The 19,760-nt window shown below is 33.9% G+C and overlaps 2 protein-coding genes across 4 annotated transcripts in view; one reads left to right on the forward strand and one right to left on the reverse strand.

Annotated features, from left to right (window-relative positions):
• glsb (glutaminase b) overlaps positions 1-15,269 on the forward strand; it is an 81,573-nt gene extending 66,304 nt beyond the window's left edge. The window contains exons 15-18 of the mRNA XM_006636663.3: positions 2,870-2,931; positions 4,562-4,638; positions 6,418-6,481; positions 13,778-15,269. Coding sequence (XP_006636726.1) covers positions 2,870-2,931; positions 4,562-4,638; positions 6,418-6,481; positions 13,778-13,928 — 354 coding nt within the window. The 3' untranslated portion in view covers positions 13,929-15,269. The remainder of the gene's footprint in view (positions 1-2,869; positions 2,932-4,561; positions 4,639-6,417; positions 6,482-13,777) is intronic.
• Positions 15,264-19,760, reverse strand: part of LOC102685821 (signal transducer and activator of transcription 1) — an 82,181-nt gene continuing 77,684 nt past the window's right edge. For all 3 annotated transcript variants that reach the window (XM_015359149.2, XM_015359150.2, XM_015359151.2), the window contains exons 22-24: positions 18,768-18,843; positions 16,424-16,526; positions 15,264-15,744 (exon numbers count right to left, since the gene is read on the reverse strand). In XM_015359149.2, coding sequence (XP_015214635.1) covers positions 15,721-15,744; positions 16,424-16,526; positions 18,768-18,843 — 203 coding nt within the window. In that variant the 3' untranslated portion in view covers positions 15,264-15,720. The remainder of the gene's footprint in view (positions 15,745-16,423; positions 16,527-18,767; positions 18,844-19,760) is intronic.

Raw genomic sequence — 19,760 nt, forward strand, 5'->3', positions numbered from 1 at the left:
AGATATACAGGTAAATTCATTATGCTGATGAACATTAGTTATCTACAAAATTGGTCATCAGGGGATCTACTGTAAAAGTCAAAGCCTAGTGGTATGTCATACCACCGCTGGAGCCATTATATGATGTACACCTGTAACACATGCTTTGCACCAGGTAGCACCTCTTATCTCATCTAGAGACTGGACAAGAATATGCCTCTTCACTAGAGTGACTTATAGATTTTATACATTGTGCCAGTTTATCCCGCCAATGAAATATCTGTCACATTCTCATCTCTCAAAAATGCAATCAAAAAGCTAGCTTGTGAAGCCTTAGGCAGGAATCCTGCAATATTGTCTCATCAGGATAAAGGACAAGAAGGGCAGTAAGTTAGGTCAGAGGATTTTGTTATTGTGACCTTAGGTCACTGTCAATCAGTGGAGGTCTACAATAACTAGACACCCCTGCCCACTGTATTACACTCAGACCTCCCCATCAATCATGGTGAAGTTTTTTGATTCGTGGCCAACCAGATCATGTCTTGACATTGATGGGTTGTGCTTGGTTATAATTTAGCTATAATGTCTATTACCTAATTACTAGGGTACAACATTTCACCTGCATCGTAATCTTCATTAGTTCAGTGTCTATATGATATTAATATTCTCCTGATTAGCAGGGCATATTATTTCTTTATTTTCAATAGTCTTTTATATTCAGTCTTTGATATATTAAAACATCTGTTATGTTTGCACAATCAACTCTCGCACTAATGAGGTGCTTTATGACTTCTGGAAAGCTTTGCAGATCTCTTTATTTCATTTGCTACATTGCTCTTCCAAAGAGCACAAGTGTATCATGGTCAGTCGTGAATGATAAATTAATAAAAATGAGGTAAAAAAATTAAAACAATATGCAAATCCGTATACTTTTACTAAAAAGTGATTTTTTTTTATGATCGCTATATTTTAGCCAACGGCCTGTGTGGCTAAGTGGCTTCGGTATAGGAAATATCAAACTGACCCATAATGCTGGTGGACTACTTTGTCAAGGTGTGACAAGGTGTCAAGGTGCCCAGTTAAGAATAACACATTGTGCCAATCACAGTGATTTTTGGCAAAGTGTCAAAAACACTATCAATGTTAAAAGAATTATCATTTGTTTGGTGATAATTTAGCTACACCATGTCAAACATATACATCAGGGAAAATGTGACTTTGTACTTTCTTGACTGATGTATTGAAATAAAATGCGATACAAAATGTTTAACTTTTCCCACGTATGGCATCTTACTGTCTAGAAACCCCCAGCATGAAAATAAAATTGATAATTTTGTGATTATTTTCATGTGGTAGTATGGTACCTTGAAGGAAACCACCTTTCTTTCAAACCCAAATATTAAACAATTAAGAATGTATTTTTACTACATGGTACTGATGAGGCTAATTATGTACTTAATTAGGAATTTCAGCTTTATTTCTTTTGTTTAGTCTTTTACCTATACTACACATGTACAGTAGGTTGGTTACAGTGTATATGTCTTCTGTATAGGGTATGGTTTTATTTCTTCTTTCTATGTTGGCTCAGGTCTGGGAAAGTCAAATATTTCTAGATTTATTTAACAAGATCTTTAATCTGTGATAAGCTTCATTTATTTCAAATAAGTTATTTAACTACACTGTTTAAAAGACAATGAACGCTTGTGTATTTGGTTGCTTTTGGCCTACAGTATGCCTAGCAATGTTTTAAAAATATTATGCTGCTTTGGAAGGTTTATTTTGTTTCATTTTATTTTTGTATTGTGGCCCATTTAAATGGGAAGCACAGAACAATCCAGATATATTAATAACCCTGATGGAATAAGAACAAAAATGCTCAATAGCTGCAAGAAATAATGTTTTGGATGGCATGGATGGAATGTTATTTTATTCCAAATCCCAACTTGTGGAGATGAGTGACCAATGGCTTGCAGTCTTCAGAGAACCTTTACCATGATGATACATACCACTACAGAATGCCTACTGAGTGCTACTTTATTTTAGACTGCAGGATAACTTTAGAGATCTCTTTATTCCATTTGCTTCCATTGCTTTTACAAACAGTATAATATTATTGTAGATTTTTGTTGTTTTTTTAAAAAATAATACCTAGGGGTGTCCATAAATATAATCCTAGTGGTTTCTAGAATTATGGAAAATAACACTCTGCTTTGTGCTTTTACAATTACAGCATAACATATTCAGGATTGTTTATAATCAGGACATTTTATCCAATCTCTAATTCATTTAGTTATATTTTTTATTCCAATTTCATCAGGTGTATGAATAAATATGGAGGGCACTATACCTTAATAGCTAGATTATTTTGCTAATTGATATTCCTCATAAAAGGTAAGCAAAGACTTGTGATGTATCCTTTTGTCTGCAATTAAATATTAACTTAATAGTTTTTGGCTTTTGGATGCAGACCTTTCAATTTTTGACTGGCACGTACGCCAATTAAAACACGGGAGATAAAAAAAAAGGAGATAACTTTGTACCTCGGGAGCATTTCAGTTAAGAGCTGGTAGAATTTTAAATTTATGCTGAAACATGATTTAACCTTTCATATCAGCCTCTCAGTATGGAGACAGAAACCTCACATCACGTCACTTCAATAACAGCAATACATTTGTTAGTACTATGCCATCAGCTAACCTTGATGAAAATTTGTGAATGCTATTATGGTCATGATCATATATACTGTACTGTATATAGAATTACTGTTTAGATCTCAAAGACTGAAAGGTGTGAATATGTAATATATCGGTGACTACAATGAGATCCCAGAATTTCTAGTGTTTATTCAATAAATTGTTTTACAACAAACGTATTGTTTGTTTTCCTGCAGGTGAAGTCGGTCATAAATCTTCTGTTTGCCGCATATACAGGGGACGTGTCTGCTCTCAGGAGGTATGTTAGTATCTCTAGGTGCCATATACTATGATTTGAGTTTTTTCCTTCCACTGTTCTGAAATACTGAACATAAATTAGTAACAATATATACTTCACAATATTCTCAGTAACAAAGTTCAGCAAGCTTTTTAAAAAACATAAGTACTTCAGTTCTGTAAATTTCTGTATTTTGGATAAAAAGGATGAATAATGCAGGTAGTAGCAATTATGCTTCTTTAATGATGGACATTTTTTTTCCACAAATATTTAATGTGTCATCAGAGCTTACCAGTAAAATTTTAAATTAAAGGTTTAAAAGCGTTATTTTCAATCTGTATTATATGGGATTTTCAAAGCTTTCAATTCATAGCAAGTTTAGGTTTTACTCAAACACATTGTCTTTGTGCTTGACAATATAATTTTAGATAGTTAAAACAACAGGAGATAAGAATGTAATCCTACAAATATTTTCACTAACAGGATGTCAGTGAAAAACCTAAATCTAATGAAAATCAGACGCATTATCAGCCAGCTTTGATTATGTTTGCGCTAAACAGTAAATATGAAGTGTACAGTGACTTAAAACAATGTTACAGTGTTATTTTTCCTTAGTAGAATTAACTGTTTACACCTCTTTCTCTTAATTTGTTCTTAGAGGACTCCTCACACTTCTCAGGTTATGTGAGGGTTCAATTCCTCAAGTTTTTTTGTAACCCTAATCTTACATAAATCAGAAGTGACCCTTTCTTAGCCAGTTGGTGAACACACACACACACATATATATATACTGTATATATAATCATCCATGGTATTACAGCAGTCCTCCCTCATTTGCCCTAGCTGTGTGTGAGTGAAGAAGGAGGAACAGAACAGTAGAATTGCAGGCTCACCAACATTTATTGACCTTTAATGGCTAATAAGTGTGTGTACTAATAATCAAGGCCAGGGGTAGAGTACAAAATGTAACAGCAGTTAATGGTACATGAGGTTAAGAAAGAAAGGGAAGTTTCACCCTTTATACAGTGGGAGGAAATGAAATAAAGATGATTGAAAATGTTTTGTTACCTTCACAGTTAGAATAATTAAACAACAAATATAGCATACAATTAAAAATATACAGTACATTAAATTAGAATGATATTTTAAATTAAAAAAAAATTCACTGCCCTCCACACAAAATAAAAATAATAAAAGTACCTGGGTGCTTCCCTCACATAATTACAATATGGATTTCTTGCAATGTTCAATGAAAAAATTAGATATAATACGTAGAAATTACCAAATGTGTGCAAAAGCAGTGCGAGACACAATGTAAAACAGAGCAGTGGTAGAGACCACATTACACTTACTCCATACTACTGACCTGCAGTAGGAACTTGTTGTGCCACTTGCTATTTATGCATGTAATGTAATTTCTACTTACCTTTTATGATGTCGCCCATGAGAGATTTTTACACAGCTGAATTTGCGCAAGTTGAATTTAGCTAAATCTGGGGAGCAGGCGTACTAAGGAAATAAAAAATGTGACACATTTATCCATAGCCACAAGCTTGTTTTTAAGCACATACATATTGGCAGTCATTACTAAATAATGGGTAAGTCATAACTAAAATGATCATTTTTAATTGGAAATCTATCAATTTTGTAGGTTTGCTTTGTCTTCTATGGACATGGAACAGAGGGATTATGATTCCCGGACTGCTCTACATGTAGCAGCAGCAGAAGGTAAGAGACCTGTTTCAGTTCAGAATGACCAGGTACAGATGCAGCCATTCAAAATGCATGGTACAACCCCGAACCGCGTAAAATTGTCTACAGTTCCCTGCATTGTACCACAGTACGTGATTGGCTGGCTAAAATGACTTACAGGCAGGTGCATTGGTTGTTAGTGAAACGATTTCTTCAGTTAATCTCTTTACTGTGCATATTTTAGAAAAGGTTAATCACTTAACTCACTTAACTTTGAACGTGTTGTAATACTTAGAAATACCAACAAATTCAATATAGTAATAATATTATAATTATTATTATTATAATAGTAAAAAATATTTACTATTTTAGTTGTGCAAAAAACGTTTTATTTGTTAAAAGCAAGAGCTGGGTTTGAACCCCTGACCTCTAGCAGGCAAGTCAGATGCCTAAGCCATTACATCAACGCGTTGCTTGACAACTTAAGCTGTAGCTGAAAAGCACAGGCAAAAAGTTTCCAAGTAATCATGAGTGAATGAGTCAAATTGATGTAGATTTTTACAAAGAAAGTGTACTTTGAGCTATATGAATATAATTAAATCGTTATTTATTTCTTTAGATATGCGATTCCATATTATATTCCTTATTAATCAAATTCTAAAAAGTATTTGTGTCCTTTACTGCGATAACAAGCGCAGGGATTCATAGAAAAGGTTAATCACTTAACTCACTTAACTTTGAACGTGTTGTGATATTTAGAAAAAACAATAAATTCAATAAAGTGTCAATAATATTTACTATTTTAATTTTTCAAAGAATTGTTTGTTAAAAGAAAACTCATGGTGACAGCTGGGTTCGAACCCCCAACCTCCAGCATGCAAGGCACACACCTAACCCCTTACTCCAACGCGCTGCTTAAAAACTTAAGCTGTAGCTGAATAGGGCAGGCATGTTTTCACGTAATCATGGCTGAATGAACTGATGCAAATGTTTACAAAGAAAGTGGACCACGGTAATACTTTGAGCTTACAGCCTGTCCAAGCTCATTCATTATTAATACTATTAATAAGATCTTCCGTATTGCATCAAAATTCGAACATTTTAACAAGTGTATGAGGCGATACACAATACACAACGTGTCTGCTCTATAACTCTTCAGTGTACAGAATAATTTCCGCAGTTACAAACCTCATCTCAACATAGTAAACAACAGTCACTGGCTTACTTAAACGTGTAAAACATCTTCACTGTCATGGTACAGTTTCAGCATACTGTACAGTATGTTCTCCATTACCACTATAAGAACAATACAAGCTTTTAAAAACAAAACTAATGTCAAAATGTTTCTAAAATGTCCAAAATATGTTTCCAAAATATTTTAGCATTTTTAAAATTTGATTAATAGGGAATATAATATGGAATCGCATATCTAAATAAATCAATAATTATATTAATTTAAGGACCTAAATATATGTTTTTATATAGCTGGTAGTATTACTGTAATCTACTTTCTTTGTAAACATGTTTTATTTTTATCCAGCTCAGCTCCACGTCATAACAGTTTATTGTTACATCTATTCAGTAATAGAAAAGACAGCTTGTTTTAGGGGACCCAAACACTATGTAAGTTCAGTTAAAAATAATTTGAGGATAATGTTGTTCTGTTTATTACACAGTGTTTAGATTTGTTCAATATAAACAGAATTCCAACACAAGTAACTGAAGATTTGTGCTACTTGGGAGTATTTTACTCTTCAAAATTAAAGAAGTCCATACAGTATGTAATATGTATTTAAATGCTGTATCTCTATTCAGGTCATGCTGATGTTGTTCGCTTTTTACTGGAAGCTTGCAAGGTCAACCCCGTACCAAAAGATAGGTAAGTAGAGTTCTTAAAGTATGTCTATCTGTTAGTTGCAAAATTCCTTCATGCTGGCAGTAACTATTATAACTATTATATATAGATATACTGAGCATTAAAAAATCTTATTCTACTGTTTCTGTTTTTGGAATAATAAAGAACAGGTCAGCAAAATAGAAGGGTGCCATTTGGTTTGTCTTGGTAATTTGATAGGTCAGTAGCTAAGAAAATCATTTCATTCAGCTATTTTCTACAGGAGTGGACCTGGGAGCCATCTGGGAGGAATTAGAGCAAGCTACATTGCTTGCCCCTATCTGGGATTGAACCCAGGACCTTCCACTCAGGAGCTAGATGCCCTTGCTGTCTGAGCTACCACGGCTCCTAAATAAATAGTGAGAAGATGAGGAAGAGGAGCATTTATCAATGCTTCTCTGGTTTTGTTTAATCTAAAGCATTGATGTTTGAATGATTGTCGTTTGTCAATTATTTCACAAATTTCTTGAGAGCACTGCCTTTGCACCATCAGAGCCACACCTGAGCTTGATATCTTGAAAGAAGATCTTGTCCTCCTTAGCGATGAATCAATGTTTTGTGCAGACTACCTTGATGAACGTCAGTGAGTGTGGTGCAGAACACTATGCTAATTGTTCTGTTAAACAGAGCAATCAATGGGAAGTTCTAAGTGTGATGGACTGGGTAAGAGTTTCTAGTTGCTACAGAACTTCACTGATAATAACAGATTTTGTGTAAAATGAGAATGTGACAGTTATGCTTTCTGAGCCCCACTGAACATTTATGGGAGCTGGAATAATACTCTAAACTCAGAGACTAGTGAAAAGGCACATGCATGTCCAGGCTCTATGAGAAGAATGAGACACAGTCCCATTCTGTTAAAAAAAGATTATCTTCCTGATGAGTTTCTTGCAGTTGAAAGTGTTGTTTTGATGCTCAGTATATTTTCAGTATTTTAGTTATATTTTTGTTTATTGAATATATGTGTTATACTCTTGGTTAAAAGTATTATGCTGCCTTATCAGATTTATAAGATTTGCCTTATGCTGCTTTATAAGATTTTTCTACAGATTCAGCCATTCAAAATGACCGGTACAAACCCATACCGCACGCAATTACCCAAAGGTCAGTGCATTGTACCGCGGTATGGGATTGGCTGGTCAAAATGACCGACAGGGGCACTTGTGGTGCATTGGTCGGTAGTGAAAAGATTTAATCATTTAATCTCTTTACTGTGCATGTTTAAATCCGCTTAGTATGGAATATTTATATGGAATTTACAACTAAAGGGAAATTTTAGTAGTTGAGCATAAAAAGAAGAGGAGCATAACTCATCTGATGGTCATAGACAATATTAATTTAGGAACATAAACATATTATGTAAACTGTATATGGCTGGTATTGGTAGTTTAAACAAAAAATACACACCAGTATTCCACTTTCTTCCTAAACATTTTAAGCATCAAAGTCTTACATGTGGTTATTTTGGAAACAATTTTATTGTTATATACTTCGTAAAAAGTGATAATGTTTTATAAAGTTATAACCCTTTCTGCGAATACGCTCATTATTGCAGTAAACAAAAGAATACTTTTAGAATTTGATTAATAGGGAATATAATATGGAATCACACATCTTAAGAAATGAATAACGATATAATTATATTCATGTACTGTAGCTCAAAATATCACAGTATTACACTTTCTTTGGATATGTGTGCTTCAGTTTCACTCCTTTCCATGTGATTACGCCTGTGGCGTGATGGCTTAGGAGTGTGCCTTATATGCCTGAGGTCGGTGATCGAGCCCAACTGTCGCCATCCCTTCCTTGTGAATAGCAGGGACCTCAGCCGCCAGGCTGTGGGAAGATCTCCCTTTAGCTCAGCTGGCTGGTTCCCTGTTGTGTGAAGCTGGAGGCCCGGGTTTGAGTCCCCAGTGATCCAGGGCCGGCCTGAGGTCGCAGCAGTGAGGTCGCATACCCATGTGAACCTGAAAGCACTATAATATTATCAACACTGACATTTGTTGGTATTTCTTAATATCACAAAACGTTCAAAGTTCACATCCTTGTGAAATAATCATGACATTCTCATCCAATCTAAGGTTTGATGTATTTTTTATTATGAAACTGTGATCTTGACAAACTTGTTCTACCTGAAACAGATAAAGAAACCATGCAGTAGTTACAGTTAAGGGGACAAGTAATAGGTTTATTCCATGCTGAAAAGAGAAGAGATAAAACCCAACGTTTTGGCTGTTTTCACCAGAGACAGCTTTCGAAAACTCCAGCTGAATCCCCAGATTTAAATCCAATAGAGATGGTATGGCATTCCCAACTCAGAACAAGTTTTGTATTGTGATATTGAACACAATAAATGTGGGTAATGTCATCCCCATTAAACAATGTGCTTATCGCGCAAATCCTTCTAAACTAAAAATTAGACACAAAAAGAGTATTATTGGACAATGTTCTGAGGCTCTGGCAGAATTTATCCGTAAACTGAAGAGTTATAGGGGAGACACATTGTGTATCACCTCTTTTTACACTTGTAAAAACAAACATTCCAATATTAATGCCACACGGAAGAGATTAATAATGTAGCGCTTTCAGGCTCACATGGGTATGCAGCTGAAATAATTAGACTGCTCATAAATCGAATCACTTATTCTACATAAACACATCGTAATTGCTCTCTGAAAATGCTCTTTTTTCTGTTCGTTTAAAGTAATACTGGGTTGTGGTGGACGGCGCGATATTTAATCAGCAACCTGCTTAACACCTGTAGAAAACATGATTTTATTTCTGTACAGAATGCCTGTACCGTTTATAAAATTAAAGTGTTTCAAATGTTTAATTAAGAAGTGAAAAGAACTTACAGCTTACTCAAAGACTCAAACTACAGTATGGAAGAATGAATGTTAAGAAAAAACAGGACATTTGATTGCTGGTTACCTTATATTTACTTTTAAAAAATGCTTTGATTTATTCACAACCCGACAATGCAAGACGGAACAAAAGCAGCTTTAAAAATCACGTCCCCCACTGCGCTCAAAAATCTTAGGAAGAACACGAAACAGCCAGTCTGCTGATAAAAAATAACGCCAGACAAAGTGAAGGCTGTGAAAACATTTTTCAGTCTGTCCGTGGGGGGAAGGGGGACTGTCTTTCATTGGAAGGTTCACCTATTCTACTCTGAGAATGTAGGGGGGTAGGAAAAGTGCCCGCTGTCATTTTTTTCACTGAAAAAGTTGTGTTCACAAAAACTACAGTATGCTTAAGAGCTGTTCAACCGGTTTAATTCAAAACACTTTATTCAGTGGGGCAATTTAACAGACGCCTCAAGCCTTAAAATGAAATCGTATGTATTGTAATTAGAATAGCAAATAACAAAGCGGTATTAAAAATACCACTGAATAATGTGTCTGGTCATTATTAAGTCTTTTTTTCTATGGTTTTCAACTGTGGTAAAGTTAGCTTGAATTTCGAAAACGACTTTGGTACGCCTGTAGCTTTTTCACTAGACCTCCTAGAGTTACGAGACCACTTGCTTTATGTTTAGGTAGATTGCCAGGCGAAAGGATTTGTGTTCTCTCTCTTGCTCTCTCTGTCGCTCGCTTGTTCTCTCTCAATTCAATTGAATTCAATTCAAGGTGCTTTATTAACATGACCGATGGGTACAATCAGTGTTGCCAAAGCAAATAAAAATAATAAAATTAAAATGAAACAAAAAAAATAAAATAAAATCTACAGACATTTACAACAAAGACATATCATAAAATATTTACATATACTGTAAACTTATTGAGCATTATTGGGAGACAGATTCACAGGGGGAATGGGGGACATTCGGGAATGTGATGTCATAGATGCTTTTGTTCTGTCTTGCATTGTCAGATTGTGAATAAATAAAAGCATTTAATTAAACACGTGTTTGCAATTTTAATCAAAATGGGGTTAATGGGGACTCTCTATTATATAATAAACACCCCAAAATAAATTTTCACGAAACCTCCTCGAGTTACAAAAACAGTTGCTTTGTGTACAAAGTACATTGTGAATGTTTTCACAGCCTTCACTTTGTCGTTTTTACACCATTTTTTTACCACTCACAGATATTCTTATGTCCATATCTTTGTGCAAGGGAAACACATAAAGCTTTCAAACCAAATACATTTTAAAGACCTCAACTTGTGAAAATGTTCACAGCCTCTACATAAAACATAAAATCAGTGAGATAAATCTCTTTTTGTAAACCTCAGATTTTTCATCGATGCGTAATTACGCACTAACTGGAACACTGGGGGACCGCTGTGTACACACGTTTACAACACAAGAATACTGCTCAATACGGCTTCGTGCGAAAAACCCGAAAATTACCATAGGAAGCAGAACAGTGCAGTCTCCAATTACCCAGACTATAAGACACGGGAATAAAGCTTTGTTTGATTTCTGAAACCCTTTTCTTTATTTCCTGTTTTTATTCAACAGGAGAATTCCTATTCTTAACAGCTTTTTAAAAACAGCACCCATGATGTTCAAATCATGATGTCCATGAATTTTTTATACAGAACACAGCTATATTTGGTTATTGTGTATTGTCTGTTTAGGGTTCTGTAGCATTCCAGTTTGTTGTGTTTGTACTTGCAAGAATAGCGATTATAAACATTAAAAAAAACATACTTGCTTTATAATGTTTATGCTGACCAACTGAGCAATCTTGCTTTTATAAAATATACTTTTCAAGTTTAATGTGTAAGATGCTGTAATACAGTTTAAAATGATTATAAGTCTAAACAGTATACAACTTGAATTCTTATCTCTATTAATATAACTATCAAGTGGTATTAAATAAATTCAAGTTTTTAGTGTAGATGACACTTTTCTAAAATTTATTTCAAAAATAAAAACAGTTACAATCTAATCTTTCCACGGGTGATCCCATGAGGAAGTACAATACGCTCCTGCTTTGTTTAACGATAGTATGAGAAATACATCTAAATGGTGAGACAGCTATGCTTAAAGTTAATTAAAGGACTTAGAAGACAAAGATAATTATTTACATTACATTGTTATATTGTGAATTAATAAAGGTATTTAATTATTAATTACTGGGGTGTAGCGGTGGCATTGTAACTGAGGATCTGCGCCTGTGGCTGGAAGGTTGCCGGTTCAAATCCCACAGGTGGCAGAGGAATCTGACTCCATTGGGCCCCTGAGCAAGGCCCTTAACCCTGACTGCTCCAGGGGTGCTGTACAATACTTAACCCTGCGCTCTGACCCCAAGCTTCTCTCCCTGCCTGTGTGTCTCATGGAGAGCAAGCTGGGGTATGCAAAAAGACAAATTCCAAATTCAAGAAATTGTACATGGCTAATAAAGTGATCTTAATCTTATCTTAAATTAAACAGGCGTTTGCGATTTTAATCAAGATGGGGGTAATTGGGACTCTCTATTATTTCTCTATTATTATCAAAACTTGTTCAATTGTGGGGGTTTTTTAAACATTTTGACGTTCCTTGTAACTACACTGCTGTTGATATTGTAGCAATAGCCGAAATGAAACGCTTGGAGTTTGTAATGTAGGGATTTCTATATTTATGTCTTTATCTTGTGGTTTCATTAGTGATTAAGGCTAAACTTTCAGCTTCAGTAATGCGTATGCCATATGGCCAGCATTACAGGTATTGTGCGGGCTGGCTTGCCAGTGCGGTGATGTCACTGCCTTCCAGGTCCTGTGAATACCAAAATAACCACATGTAAGACTTTGATGCTTAAAATGTTTAGGAAGAAAGTGGAATACTGGTGTGTATTCTTTCTTTATAGTTACCAATACCAGCCATATATAGTTTACATAATATGTTTATGTTCCTAAATTAATATCATTTATGAGCATGTGAAAGGCATGGTGAATCGGAGATTCTCAAAACTTACTTTGTATGATTGAAAACGAATACGTGATCGGATCAACGAAATGCTGTGATGTTAATTTTTGTCAATTAAAAAAATATTTTCGTTTACAAAGTGGACCACGGTAATACTTCGAGCTTACAGCCTGTCCAAGGTCATTCATTATTTATACTATTAGTAATATCTTCCGTTAAGACTTTGATGCATAAAATATTTCTGCATTATTAAATATTTATGATAAAGGTGGTAGGTTGTGTACTTTTGTCCAATTGAGCAATCTTGCTTTTATAAAATATATTGACTTTTTAATGTTTAATGCTTAACATGCTGTAATACACAGTTTAAAATTATTAAAAATCTAAAGAGTATACAACTTAAATCGAAACCGGGCATTTTCTGGCAACAGCTCAAATACTGTACCTGAGATGTTAACCTTTATTAAGGTGCTTCTGGATACTATTATCATATTTAAATTAACATGTGGTGTTATGCGGTATGATGCGGTAATGATTAACATGCTGTAATACAGTTTAAAATGATTAAAAGTCTAAAAAGTATACAACTTTAATTCTTAATTGGAAAAAGACTGTCCGTCTACAGTGACCGGGATTTGAAACTGGGCGTTTTCTGACGACAGCTCAAATGCTGTACGAGAGGTTAAGCTTTAATTAGCTCCAATTGGTGGTGATTCCGGATACTATTATCATAACTGCGGTATGATACGGTATGACGTGTTGTGATGTGACACCGCGTTTTACCGCAGCGTACCTTGCCCGTCTTGAATGGCTGCATCTGTACGTTTGTTATTGCAAACTTTTCACGTCAAGATCTCTAGCAATCCCATTGGCACATTATGTATTTGTCTCATTCTGTCTCACAAAGGGCAGAAAAGGGCGGTCCCATCTTTTTGTCTAATCTGCCCAAAATATTACACATATCTGTACTCTATTATTGTATTTCACAGTCTCATTCATTATCTTTGTATTTAATGAGGTTAATAATAAGATCATATAAGAATATTTTTTATCAAACTCTGTTTATTAAACCATAATGGATAGAGCACTGTCATCTTTTAATAAAAAATAATCAAATTATCAAACTTTATTTGGTAACGTCATTATAAGGGATGTTTTTTTCCCTTTAGAAGAGCTCATCATTTTAATGGATAAACAGATTTTGACCAGGATATACAAAGACCTCATCTCATATACTGTATGAGTAAATATCTGATGTAATTTATTTTTGTGTGTTTTGCCTATTTTGTATTTTGCCTTTTGATGTTTTTGAAGGTTCAATATTCATTTCAAATGGAAAAATAGAGTGCAGTATCACTATCATTATTTTTAAGGGTATATTTAAAAATAATATTTTAAAACGGTAATGTCTGTGATATTTAGGTGGGGTAACACACCAATGGATGAAGCTGTACACTTCGGACATCATGATGTTGTGACAATCCTTCAAGACTATCACACCAAGTACTGTCCGCAGGATAATCCTAACAATGGAAAAGATACAGCAGAAAAAAATCTGGATGGATTACTGTAACTATGCAATCAAATGTTTAATTTTCAAACCAGATTTTTTGGAGAGATGCTGTTGGATAATATTTCTGAGTGTATGAGTGTTTTATTTTTTAGATTAATATTTTGTGTTACATACACGGTTTTGCTTTGCTTAATTTGTGGTTGCTCACGTTGCAATAGTTGTGTTCTCCCGTCGAAACTTCCCTGGGCACTGTGTGGAGTAGCTGTATGTGAGTAGCTGTCATTCATTATATAAAGTATAATAATGTATTTATGGAAATTGTATATTAATTTATGTTGTAATTATTTCATTTCCTAATTAGCTGGTATGACAGAAATGGTCATTGGTGTAAATAGTGTTTTAACCATAATATTACAATTGCACTGTTGTAGTCATTTATAACCTGTGGATAACACCTTTTCCCAGACTGATGATGCTGAAGGCTGTTTTAAAAACATTAGATGTTTGGCACATTAGCTACAAAGAATATGTTGCTGTGGGGCCATGAAGCTTGTGAAAAGCCCAAACAGTAGCAAGGTGTTTTGGCACTATTAACACAATAAGGATACATAGCTTAAGAGATGTACACAATATTTAATAGCCTAAGCCTTGCACATTTTATGGTTCCGATTTAAAATATAATTAAAGTGAGATTTTGTTTGTTTTTTATGTGTGACAAAAAATACATGTAAAACTGAAAGCTACAGTGCATTTGTGTGTGAGTGCATGTGTATGGTTTTAAAAGCTAAAGAACTGCAGAGTCCTCAAACAACATGAACAAACTTTCAATTAATACTAAACAGTATTTTGTAATTCTGTAAATTAAAACAAAAATGGCAAAAACATAATCTAGACCTGATTTAGGATTCACAACTATTACCATTTTAATGGAGCAATTTAAGTTTTAAATACAGTACATTAGTTGAACTACTCTACTACTGGAACAGAGGAAAATATGTACATTTTGTAAACCTGTCCAGTATAGCTAAAATTTTTTGTTTGATGCTGGCAAATTACGATGGGCAATATTTGTTTAAAATAATCCCACAATATCATTTCAGGAATGGAGTTACAGGGTTAATATTATCACAAGGTTTTTCCAGTTTATAAACACTTAAGATTTGGTATTTTCTTTATTCGTGTTCATACTTTCCTGTAGCTTTTCCAAAGCAATTTATTTATATGCGTTTCTGAAGCTGGAGTTTCTAGTTGAAATGTTGTTCTGAATGTTTTCATATTCTTTTTGAACATATTTCAATTTAAATAGTGATATAAACTGTATCTATAATCCTGCTGGCAAAGTAAGATGTTTATTTTGGTGATCAATGTTAAATAAAGTACTGCTGCAAGGCAAACTTTAAACACGTTTTCCTTTATTTGAATCAAACATTTTCACTTTCATATATTCATAACACATAAGAACTTGTGATGCAAAGTACACAACAGTTATTTGAACCTAAAATTTTTCATTCAGCTAGGAATTAAAGACTAAAACTTAGCAATTTTTCCATGTAATATTTTTATACTCTGAATATGCAGAGTATAAAAGAGGTTCTCCAACTGCATCACATTACAATGTTTAGAAAGTAACAAGGTTCAACTTTTTAAAAAAAGTTTTATACACAACAAAAGTATCTGGTTTTCTTGTACTTGCATTCATAACTTTTAAAGAAGAGAATTAAAGTATTATCATAATCCTTTGTAAAACCACTGTGAACAAAACTTTAAATCTGATCTCTTAAAATGCTCCAATGAAACTGGCAAGCTGTTGAAGAACTAGGTCAAGAATTAATGAAGTCCAATGTGATCTTGATTAGTTTGGATATGCAGAACACATCTGTTGAAAAATAAAAGTTTTTACAGGTATTCAGACTCTTCAAATGCAATAACTGTAAGCTCAATTGTCTTCTTCACAATTTGCAGTGAAGCATAAACCAGAACAGAAAACATCCTTAAACAAAGGGTTTTGACCTTCTAACAAGCTACCCAGTCATGTTACGGGAGCATCTTTAAGAAACAACTGGATGAAATCCTTGGATCAGTTGGCTACCAGCATTAATTTTAATGTGATAACATACATTTCCCAACAGAGGCAGTGTACCCCATCTTATTGCATGCTTTTTCAACAAAAAGCTTCTCAATTGTCTTTAAAGTGCTTTAAAATGTACTCTAGTAGAATTTCAAAAACTACTGATAAATTAAACACCGAAATCCAAAGATAATTTCAATTATAAAGCTAGACTATAAAGCTGTTTAAAAGCAAAGTAGAGTGACTGTGACTTCAAATTTTCTCAATTAAAAAAAATACGAATACTATTCTAACCTTAATGAGGTTATATTTTAAAAATGATTATGGTATATGTGTGTACTGGATTATTTTTCAGAAACTATTGTGTAAAAAAGCATCCATGTCCAAGTCTGCAATAATTGGTCAACTATTGGTGCAAATATTGTTGAAATGGAAGAGTAGCCAATGCAATGGAAGTGACTTTTAATAAATAATAAACAGAACATACCACAGTGTCAATTTCTGCAGGATTTATAATCCTTGTAAGTTCTCCAAAGTCTTCTGGAGATAAAGGCAACATAGTTTCTGTTGACTGAAGTCTAGAAGGAGGACTTAAAGATAAGAAAAGTTTATAACTACCATTAATGTTCACTCTGAAAACAAATATTTAAAAGAACACAAAGTACAACTTAAACTGAACCAATTCATTTTAAAGAAATGTAATTCTTCTGCTCATGCTGTATGTACAACGTGATGCTATTTCCAGGTTGTAAAGCTCAATTACTTGTTTAAATCATCAAACAGTACTGATTGAGAACCTTGCGCATTTCTTGAGTTTGTTCAGTTTGGGATAATACGTATTTAGAAATGTTCATTCTTTTTTCCCAAAGATAATGGAATTAAAAGTTCTTCTCTATTTTAGCAGGTAAAAAATAAGACGCTATCACATAAAACCTGTCACAATACTCTTGTGTGTACATTGTCTTGTGTGGGGTAGTATGTGCATCTTTTTACATGGTGTAGGAATTTCCAGATGTGGTTATGTTTTGGAAATAGGTTCCTAAAACAAGGTGTTCCTGGTAAATCATGTGGTTATGGTATAAATAACACAATAACCTTGTCAGAAAATACAAATATTCCAATCACCAGCTCCCCCCTTTTTTTACCTTCTCCTTGACAGTTCAAAGGTTAAACAATATATTGACAAAACCAAACATATTTGCAAAGTAATTTACTTTATGTACCCAAGCACCATATCATAATGGACACAGTCAATAGGAAGCCAATAGATGGCACCATATACTATACATTCCTTACATTATTAGCGTTTAGGAGCCAAATGAAGCAGCATTCAGGTGTGAGTTGATGACATCATTCACCACTTACCATGACGTCAATGATATGAGTAAACCCTACTTTTCAAGTTTAAAAAGGGTTTAAATCTTGTTAATATTTTTTAGATTCAATCTTAAGATTTCAAACACTATTTAAAATTAGAAAAGGAAAATCAGTGCAGGACTACTTTAAACACAGAACAAGGAGGTATCAGATGCTGTTCAACAAAAGAAAACACCAAAAATTGAATGGAATGCACAGGACAAGCACATAAGAACCTTAACCGGGAAACTGTCTTAACTTTTAAATTATTTTACCATAAAGCACTGCTTTGAAAACACTTGCAGGGTTTAACACTGTGTTCCAGGTGGATGTATGTAGATTTAAAAATTATTTTAAGAAAATGACAGTGTATTTAATAGCTGTAACACATACTTATAAATAAGTGCCAAATGCATAAAATGGCAAGCCTAAGATTAACTTTTGTCACACAAATGTATTTTTAAAATCATATGATGATTTGGAAGCTGTATCCAGAGATGATCCAAGTGATAAAGTTTACATAGCATGTATGTTCCAGCAAAATCCAAATTAAATTATGAATGACTAACTCATTCATGAAAGCATAGATGTAAAGACAACAGAACCTCTGAAGCAGGAATGAGCTACACTGTACATATTTTTCAAATTCTAAGAATTAAGCTTTAAAGTGGTATGACTATAGGCCATACAAAGTGATTTAGAATTTTGAAACTGGTGAAATATTGTTTTATATATACTGAATGAATTTTTCCATGTGTTTCAGGACAGTAAAAAAGCAGTCATAGAAAAAATGATAAATTATTTCCCAATAAACACTTAGATATTAAAGTGTTTGACCCTCTTCTGCAAGGCTAAACTTGACAGTCTAGTTGTATAAAGCTCAATGCAGTTAACTTAAGATTATAAGTACACATATCATGTAATTAAATATTTAGTGTTTATAGACAAGTTTACACAGTTTAAAGCACAGATAATCATGAAAAACCTGGTTTTTAAGCAGGTATACTCAAACGTTTGACTGGTACTGTAAAACAACTCTTTAATTAATTTTCTGACTGCTTCTTCCAATTCAGGGTTGGGGAGACAGGAGTGTATCCTGGCAAGCAACAGCCACAAGACAGGGTACTACCACAGAGCAGACAGGCAGACCACCAGGGAAAATTTTTCCATAGGCCAATTAACCTAACAGAATATTTTGGGACTGGGAGGAAACTATGGGAGAACATACAAACTCCACACAGATAGCTTCCTAGGTCAGGAATTGAATCCAGCCCTGCAAGATGACAATGCTAACCAATGTACCACAATGCCACTCCAGATATAGTTTTTTAATTTAAATTACCTTACTTATATTTAATCTACCCTTAGTTTGTTTTAACTTCTTAAAAATAAAAATAAAAGTTAAAAAAATCAACTGCTTCTGACCAGTAATTGATGAAGGCTTATTAAATTACAAAAATGAATCTTATACTTACACTTCCGATACTGAAATTAACTCTGTTTTGATGTAACCATGTGGTGCAGGATTTTCAACATCCATTGGTTCAGATGCTAAAAAAGAAAGTAAAATTGTCAAAATGCATCATTGGATTACAGGTCACAGGTAAGCTCAAGAAGCAGGTACACCAAATTCTAAACACACATAACAATGAAAGACTACAGAAGCTGAAAAGGCTGTAGATCTCTCAATCTATCATGCACTACTTTGTAAAACTGCCAGGTGGAGAAGTGAATGCTTAACGTGGCATGTGGAAGCATTTGGGTTGTTGCCAGAAAATGCCTGGGTCCAAATCCTAGTCAATGCTAAGGGACAATCTTTTCCCAATTCTAGAATTTAAGTTGTATACTGTTGAGACTTGTATTAATTTTAAACCGTGTATTACAATATTAATACTGTTTCAATATTAATACAATTAAATTAATACTGTTTTTATTTACATAAAGAGGATTACTCAGTTTTATATATTAAAACCTTATTATACTGTGGCTTGTTGTGAACACAATGTGCTTCTTTCAAGTTTGCTTCCGCATTTGAATGACCTGTGTATGCTACGTTTCGGTATACTGTATCTGTGTGTATAACTTTATGTGATTCGCATGTGTAGCACGTCGGGAACCCCTTTGGGAACTGGACCCCTTTGAATTTTTTACACCTTTATCACCTTTGACTTTCCAGGGGGATGAAGTCCCCAGTACCCCACTATGAGAACATGAATGTGAATTGAACATTAAAATACTGTGATAAAATTAATTCCCTGATACAGACATCTAAATACATACTATATATCTATCTCATTAAATCGTTAATGATGCTCAGAAACTTATTGGTAGCAAATTCTACAAAAATTAAGAACCTTCATAATTTGGAAGCGAAATGATTGTTACAAAAGAAAGTGAAATGTGACAATTTGTTACAGTTATGATCAGGATCATTGATGAGCTACTGGGGAAATGATTCTAAATTTTAG

The sequence above is a fragment of the Lepisosteus oculatus genome, chromosome 12 (assembly GCF_040954835.1).
Source record: "Lepisosteus oculatus isolate fLepOcu1 chromosome 12, fLepOcu1.hap2, whole genome shotgun sequence".
NCBI classification, from domain to species: domain Eukaryota; kingdom Metazoa; phylum Chordata; class Actinopteri; order Semionotiformes; family Lepisosteidae; genus Lepisosteus; species Lepisosteus oculatus.